Consider the following 8,374-nt stretch of genomic DNA (forward strand, 5'->3'; position numbering starts at 1 on the left):
TTCCGTGAGAACCATCTCTTCTTCAACTTAGTCCATCGCCCAGCGCCAGAATCTTCAATACCACTCACAAGTGTAGTCATCTCTGTTTTTTTTTATAAAGGGCACTTTTATTATCTCGAAATGTAGCATCAAGCGGATACAAAACATTATGAGTAACACCCGGCCTCTGCATAACTAGGATGCACACAGCCCAACACGGAAAGTCTGACAAAATGAATGGAAATAAATGACAAATCGGCGACAGTAGAGTCCTATAGACCGACACTATGCCTATGTCGCAAGGGATGGTGGACCGATCCGGAGATTATGCTGCCACCCATGTTGGGTAAAAACCACCGTAGCCACCTGCTTCAACCGCGTACACCATGGAGATAGTTGCCGGGCTAGGCTGGGTGTGAGACCCTTGTACTTGGCTATTTAAGGTGAACAAGTGAATGGAAAAAAGGGACGTCGTGGGAGCCTGTAGAAAAATGTAGCACCGCGTGTACACCAAGGAGAGGATGCTCTCGGCAAAGCTCTTGTGCTGATCCTTGGTGAAGTGTGTGTGTGTGTGTGTGTGTTGAGTTCTTCTCACCAGTGTGAGTTCTTGTGTGAGACAAAACCATGAGAGGGAGAGATCGTGAGGAAGAAGAAGATGGCGTTGCGATGAGGCGGCGCCAACAATCTCTTCCGCTGTCCGGTGGCTGCACTTGTTTTGTCTCAGACTACACTTTTCGTATCCACTTGCAAAAGGCATATTCCGGACCTGTTGAAACAAACAATGACATGACTATGCAACCTTTCCCGTTGATGTATTACAGTTGAAAATCTTGAAAGTTTACTAGGTCCTACTACATGCGTGTAAATAATTGTGTGCTTGCAACCTCCACTTCCCGAAGGAAAATACCACTTCCCAAAGGAAAATATCTTAATAATTCGTTGAATTTTGTCACCGTCTGATGAATTCTAGCTGAGATGAGGGCAGCGGCGAGTCGGGGAGATGCAGCACGCCAATCGCCAGTGCCTTACAAACGGCAAAAGTATACGCAACGCTATTGTTGCAGCGGCGGAACGGGGACACACATATATGTGGCCAGCTGCTTCAACGTATCGGAGCTGTTGATCGAGGTCGAGGGAATAGGCATCTATTTCATTTTTGCGATACGACGATGCCATGAGAAACTGATGGTGCTTTTACAATATTCAAAAGGCTGCCCTCCTCTCGGCCGCTATCCTCGCTGAGATCTACTCCCTCCGTCCGGGAATAGTTGTCCTCAAGGTGTTTTTCTGAAAACCCCCCCAGCAGATTCCCGATAAACCCACAGCTCCCGCCGTCTCCTCCGCTCCTCTGTCGCGCCGGAGGTCCGCTCCCCCGCATCTCAGCTCCTCCGCAGCTTGCCCGCAGCGGCTCCCCCGCAGCTCCCCGCATCGCCGGAGCTCTCCCGCACCACGCCTCCCCCACCCCACGCCTCCGACGCAGCTTCCCTCTCCTTGTTCCCCTCCTCGTTCCCCATGGTGATCCTCGACGAGGAGAAGACTGATTTTTTCTTTCGATCTGCTCGGCGGCGGCCATTTCCAGGTCCTCCTCGGCGCTGCGGCGAAGCTCCACCACCGCCAAAGCTCGCCGCCTCCTCCGCCGCTCTCTCCTGCTCGGCAGCTCCAGCTTGCCTTCCTCCCCTAGCTTCCCCCCTTCCTAGTGACCTCCGCACTCTGCTCCGGCTGCTTCAGATCCGGCGACGGCGAGGCTGATATGGTGGCTGTGAGGCCAGACGGCGGGAGACGTAGCCGACGAGCCCGACGACAGCAACCTCGATGGCGAGCTCGACGGCGGCAGAGACGTCTTCTGTACTGCGAGCTCCACCATCCCTGCACATACTGTACTGCGAGCTCGACGACGGCGGTGGCATCTTGTTGGCAGGTTAAGCCTCCCTCCTTCAATTCCCGTCCATTATTTATGTGTAAAACCTGATTTTTTTTACTGAAATTTGCTGCTTCTGAGATTTGCTTAAGACTGAACATTGGCTAAGTCTGATTTATGTGTCAAGTCTGAAATTTTGATCTTTACTGTCAAGTCTAATTTGTCTCTGAACATGGCTAAATTAACATCAAGTTTGTCTCTGAACATTTGTCTCTGATATGCTCCTAAATTAGTGGTTAACTGGACATAAGGATTAGATCTTAGCTAGTGCTCTTTTCAGATGGCTTGTTCTCACAATTTGGTACTCCATTTAGAGTAACTTAATTCTCAAATAAAATCAAATAAAATCAAATTTGGAGTAGAAACTGATTGACATACAGCACAATTATACTGCTGTCAAAACTATCTTGGAGTATGAATAATGCTTGGAGTATGAATAAGATCTTGTGAACTGTGTCAAAACTACTGCTGTCAAAACTACTCCATACACACATAAAAGAAATATTTATTTTTCTATCTCAAACTATCTTGGTTTTCTAGTGTTCTGGCTTGGATGATACAGTACCTAGCAATTCATGGTGGATTATGGAAGTAAGAGTACAAAAATTTAGTTTACTCTCTTTGATTCATGATGGCCCTCTTGTTCAAGTAAAGCAAGAAGAATACAAAGTTCAGTTTACAAAATTCAGAAATGTTGTGACATGTTCGGACTGAATTAGTAATCCAGAAATGTTCAGTGTAAAAAATCAGAATGTTTTACACATAAAACTGTCTCCTAGATTTTGGACTCATGATGTTTTTGAAAAGGACATGAGTACTTTGGCAGGCTTAGCTACTGGAGTTGCCACTGTAACCTGTAGATGCCATGCTCAATTTTTGGGTAAAGCTTCTGGAGTTGCCACTGTAACCTTTAGAAGAATCTTCTGAATTTTGACAAGTTCTTACTGTAGTTAAGAGTATATACACAAATGGACAAATGGTGTATACACAAGCTTCTGGAGTAATTGTTTGCAATTGGACAAATGGTGTATAACAATGATCATCATCTCTAGTAATATTTGTACTGCTTGTGCTTCTAGAAGAAGAAGAAGAAGAAGAAGAAGAAGAAGAAGAAGAAGAAGAAGAAGATCTAGCTAATTCCAACTTAGTTCAAATAAACCTTGTTTAATTCAAATAATTCCAACTTAATTCAAATAAACCTAGCTAATTCAAGTAATTCCAACTTAATTCAAATAATTCCAACTTAATGCAAATAATTCCAATAAATCCAAATAATTTTGTAGATGACATACACATGACACAAGACATACACAAGACATACACATATACACAAGACATACACATGACACATGACATACACAAGACATACACATGACATACTCCTATCCTTTCTTTTCCTATTCCTTTTCTCTTTCCTTGTCCCTTTCTTTTTCCTTTCCCTATCTACTCATTTCCTTGTTCTATAATGGCCTTGGTGTCAGTAATTAGCTCCGGACTGCAGTATACACCGGTTATTTCCTCTCCAGCATTCTGTATACGTTCCTTATGCAGATGCGGCATCTTGTAGTTGTTTCCTCCTTGATCTTTCATCACTTCCACCATGACTGCTTGCAACGTCATAAAGCTTTTGAACAGCTTATGGGGATCGTAGTTCTCAAACTCCTCCTCTACACCCTGTACCAGTTCCTGTATATTCATAGGCGCTCTGCAGTCAGTTAGGGATTGGAGGGAGCAGTGGAAACAAAGATCTAGAACATTGAGCTCAGGGCTGTTTGGTGGTTGTTGCAATAATCGAATATCGAGATCTATCTGTGCCACGGCTTCTAGAAAACCAGCATCATTAGGGAGGACATGCGGTGTTGCATTATCTTGTTGAATAAAGATCGTTGTGTCCTCATCACCGTCAGGCCATTTGTCTTGAATGGCAGGATTACTTTATTGATCAGGTAATCTCTGCACACAGGTCTAGTAACTTTGACCGGCTTCAACTCTATTGTCCCCCTATCTCTGTTCTGGCTTGTTCGTTGTGCCTCGGTCTCTACCACGAACGGCCAAATGCCAAGTTTTCCATCAAATGTCATCTCCCCATCTTCATTGTAGTGAGGTTTGGCCACAGCTGTTAGAAACATTACCTTCCCAATGCTATGAGTATTGTGCACAGTTCGATTTGGTTCTTCCTCTCCAGGCAGTACGTAGTAGCTACTCTTCACTCGAGTCATGTCATACCACTTCTCATCGATGTGGACCATATTTGTCATTGGCTTGAAACTGGGCCAAGGACTTGATATCCATCTTTCATCCATCATGGATAGGCAGAACTTTAGTCTCGCTATCTTGTTATGTGGCTTGAGGGTGGGTTTGATGGTGCTTGTGATGCGTTTCAGCTCTTGCAATTGGAATCTGTCATGTAGGGTTGATCGGGGCACACCTAAACACCTTTCTAGAGAACGGATTGTTCTTCTTTTGTTGAAAGGGATTGTGGCTGTTCTCGACAGATCTAGTTCTTTTCTCTTCCTACCACTTTTGTTCTTCTTGGTTGAAACATCAACTTCTTGGCCTGCTTCAAGTTGTCGTTTGGCTAGATTCCATATTCTTGTAACTGTTCGCAGGTGAACATTCAGCATAGTCGCGATGAGCACCTTGTCATACACGTGAACCTGTCCATCTCTAAGCTCGATTACTCGCAGAGCAAAGTAAACACCATGTCTGTCCTTGTCTGTCAAGTCCTTCCCTCTTGGATTGCCATGTGCATCAGCTTCTTGCACTTCTGCATCTTCTTGTGCATCTTGAGCTTCTTGCACTTCTGCATCTTCTTGTGCATATTGAGCTTCTTCCTCTTCAGGAAACCAATTCAATTCAATGTCTTCATCCTCATCTTCCGGCATCAAGTTCAAATCAATAGCATCACCCTGCTGAGCTTGTTCTTCTTCTTGAGCTTCGTCCTCATCTTCCGGCATCAAATTCAAATCCATAGCATCACCCTGCTGAGCTTGTTCTTCTTCTTGAGCTTCGTCCTCCTCTTCCGGCATCAAATTCAAATTCATAGTTGTGTGCTCCTGTCTGATCTCATAACAAGAGTATACAAAAGATGAATGGTGAGCATATAGTCATAACAAGAAAACCATGAAGAATCCTAGACAAAAAGCAAAGAAACCAAGAAAGGAAAAGTAGATATTAAAAGTACTCCTTGTTCATAAGCAACTACAGGTCCTACTACATCTCTCTCTTTTTTTGCAGGGACCAGGGCCAGGAATTAAAAAGCAAACAAAAGCAGGGGCCAGGAGTACATCTCAACTTTTACTATATTTCTTGTTGACAACTAGTGCAGGTACACATTCTGAATATTGAAATTATCTTCTGTTAGTTACTAGGATAGTGGTTCATTCTGCTTGTCTGATCTGTGGAGGAGACCAAGGGCATCAACCTCCCCAACTTGAATTTGTAGATGCTCAATTTAGATGTTTTTGTCCTAACAAACAAGTAAACTACCGTAACTCTAGTGTTGTTGTGGTAAACTACTGTAGTTGATATGTATCTTCATGCTGCTGTTGTTCCAACCATAAGGAGTGGATCATCCCGTGTAAACTACTGTACTGATAGTTTGCATTATCTTCTCTGCTAATAAAACACAAAACAGTTCATTGTCTTCCATGGCAGGATGCCAGCTTTGTACCAAGTGCTTCGCAATGATAAATTAGCAAAAACAGGATGACACTATTATTATTGGACCATTATCTGCCTGGGAACTTAATTTTTAAACTCATCTGCATAATCTTTAGCTCACCATGACACTACTATTATTGGACAATTTTTACACTCATATCTACCTGGAGAACAAATTCCTTAGTGCAAGTTATTGATTGAATTTACACTCATCTGCAGATTGTGTAGAAAAATTGACTGTATTTTGATGACTGAATTTAAAATCACTACTTGGAGTACACACTGACTGAATTTAACACTGCAATTGATTATCCTGTGATCCATGGACACTGCAATTGTGCATTATCCTGGATACAGAACATGGATCTCTGAATAATTCAAATACTCTGAATAATTCAACAATTGACAGGCATAACATTTTTTCCTTCTCCCATTTTAGACCATAACAGCAACAATCTGGTCCAGTTGCTCTTGATGATGCATTTAGTTAACTTGTAATTTTGCCAAAATCTGGACCAGTTGCTCTTGATGCATTCAGTTAAATTGATGCTATCAGTCCAGAGAACATGTTCCGTTTTCTTAATAGCAGATCAATTTTCTTCAGAGAACATGATCAGTTTTCTTAAAAGCAGATCAATTTTCTTCAGTGAACATGATGAATAGTGTTTGAAATTGCAATGTGCAGAAATTGGAGCACCACGAGCAAGCAGGCAGAGGAGCAGATTTACAGAGGGGTGCTTCTTCTCACCAGCAGCAACACGAGCAGGGGAGCTACGGGCGGAGGAGCAGCAACTTGCACAGGAGCAGGCCCGCTGGGAGCTTGAGGACGAGCTTCAGGTCGAGGCCCGCCGGGAGCTCCAGCTCCAGGCGCTCGAGACGCAGGCGCGCGCAGGTCCTGGACGGCGGGAAGGGATAGCGGCGGCGCAGGCCCTGGGCGGCGGGAGGGGATAGTGGCGGCCCAGCCCTGGGCTGGCGGGAGGGGTCACCGCTGGAGGGGATAGCGGCGGTGCAGTGCCCTTCAGTCATGGAGCCGCCGCCCATCAAGGTGGTCGCCGCCGCCCATCGAGGTGGTCGCCACGGAGGAGTAGGTGGCCGGCGGGTGGCGCAACTCGTCTCCGTGCGGGCGGCACAGGTGGGCAGGGGTGGCGCAGGTTGGCCGTCGTCGCGCGCTGGTCCCTGCGGGTGCCGACGGTGGCTGGGGCGACCACGGTGCGCGCAGATGATGGCGGAAGGAGGAAGAAGAAGAGGGGGCTGATTAGCACGAGATTTAAAATCCTAAGGACTTTTTTGCAAAATTGTAAATGAACTACGCCCTGGACAACTTTTTTCGGACGGACGGAGTAGTAGATGCCGCACTCAATGTCTCTTTCTAGTGGACATGAAAGTCATTCTGGTTGGTTGCTTGTCACACCTTAATGATACTCATAGAGATATGTGTTTCTCTTGGGTCGCTCTCATGAGATCTAATGATGCCCCACTTAGTGTTTTTTTCTAGTGGACTTAAAAGTCATTGTGGTTGGTTGCTTGTCCCACCTTAATGATACTCATAGGGATATGTGTTTCTCTCGGGTCGCTCTTATGAGATTTAATATATGCCCCACTTAGTGTCTCTTTCTAGTGAACTTAAAAGTTATTGTGGTTGGTTGCTTGTCCCACCTTAATGATACTCATAGGGATATGCATTTCTCTCGGGTCGCTCTCATGAGATCTAATATATGCCCCACTTAGTGTTTCTTTCTAGTGGACTTGAAATTCATTGTGGTTGGTTGCTTGTCCCACCTTAATGATACTCGTAGGGATATGTGTTTCTCTCGGGTCGCTCTCCTCATGAGATCTAATAGATGCCCCACTTAGTGTTCCTTTCCAGTGGACTTGAAAGTTATTGTGGTTGGTTGCTTGTCCCACCTCAATGGTACTCATAGGGGTGTGTGTTTCTCTCGGGTCGCTCTCCTCGTGAGATATGGTGAGATCTAATAGATGCCTCACTTATTGTTTATTTTTAAGTGTAGTGGACTTGAAAGTCGTTGTCGTCAGAGGCTTGGCCCACTCAACGATTCTCTTAAGACAAACTCTAACACAGGACCAGAAACGAACATGACTTTTGTCCTGTTTTTGTCCATTTCTGTGGCAAACCGGACTCGAGCGTCCGTTCTGTGGCCGTCCGCCCTTCGGGCGCCCAACCGCATTAAAACTATTTTTCTGGGTTATGGATTTAATTTACACAAAAAAGACAATACAAATAAATAGAAACAATATACATATATTACATTAAATTAAAACACCCACAAAGTCATGGCCAACGTTGACATTGAACTTGAAATAAAATAAATAAATAATAAGAAACCCTAGATTGGGCCATCGTTGTCGTGCTGGTCGTCTTCAGCTGCTATCATCTTCGTCCATAGCGAGGGTGATGTACGACAGTGGCTACCAAAGGTGGGCGGGGCGGCACCTCTGTTGGCTGCCAAAGTGGGGCGGGTGACTCTTATTGTCGCTGTGGCCGGGCCGGTGAGCATGGCTTGGGGCCTACCCATGAGGCGGCGATGAAGGTGGGCTGCGTGGCACCGTGGATGTCCACATCCAGGACTACCCCACCAAAGCCACGTTCTGGGCGCGGCGGGAGGCTCCCCAACAACCTCCTCCTTCACCTCCAGCTCGAGTATGGTGATGTCATCGGTGGCCGACAGTGCCATCATCACATCGAGGTCTTCCCACTAGTTGGGCTTGTACTCCCTCTCGGAGTCCTCAAAGACCCTCCTCACCATCTCGTCCTCCTCCTCTTTGGCGGTCATGGTGGGAGCTGGTGGTGGCAGG

At 45.5% G+C, this 8,374-nt stretch overlaps 1 protein-coding gene across 1 annotated transcript; it reads left to right on the plus strand.

Annotated features, from left to right (window-relative positions):
* Positions 1-1,638: 1,638 nt before the first annotated feature.
* LOC119362052 lies at positions 1,639-6,864 on the plus strand. The gene is made up of 3 exons (XM_037627223.1): positions 1,639-1,897; positions 5,135-5,225; positions 6,246-6,864. Exons 1-3 carry the CDS (start codon positions 1,730-1,732, stop codon positions 6,509-6,511), a joined length of 525 nt encoding a protein of 174 aa, XP_037483120.1. The 5' UTR covers positions 1,639-1,729; the 3' UTR covers positions 6,512-6,864.
* Positions 6,865-8,374: the final 1,510 nt, after the last annotated feature.

Source organism: Triticum dicoccoides, chromosome 2B (assembly GCF_002162155.2).
Source record: "Triticum dicoccoides isolate Atlit2015 ecotype Zavitan chromosome 2B, WEW_v2.0, whole genome shotgun sequence".
In the NCBI taxonomy this organism is placed as follows: Eukaryota; Viridiplantae; Streptophyta; class Magnoliopsida; order Poales; family Poaceae; genus Triticum; species Triticum dicoccoides.

Coding starts and splice junctions, on each gene's coding strand:
- LOC119362052 (XM_037627223.1), top strand. CDS start 1,730: ATGGTGGCTGTGAGGCCAGACGGCGGGAGACGTAGCCGACGAGCCCGA. Junction 1,898..5,134: donor CGGTGGCATCTTGTTGGCAG/GTTAAGCCTCCC, acceptor CTTTTTTTGCAG/GGACCAGGGCCAGGAATTAA. Junction 5,226..6,245: donor CTTGTTGACAACTAGTGCAG/GTACACATTCTG, acceptor TGCAATGTGCAG/AAATTGGAGCACCACGAGCA.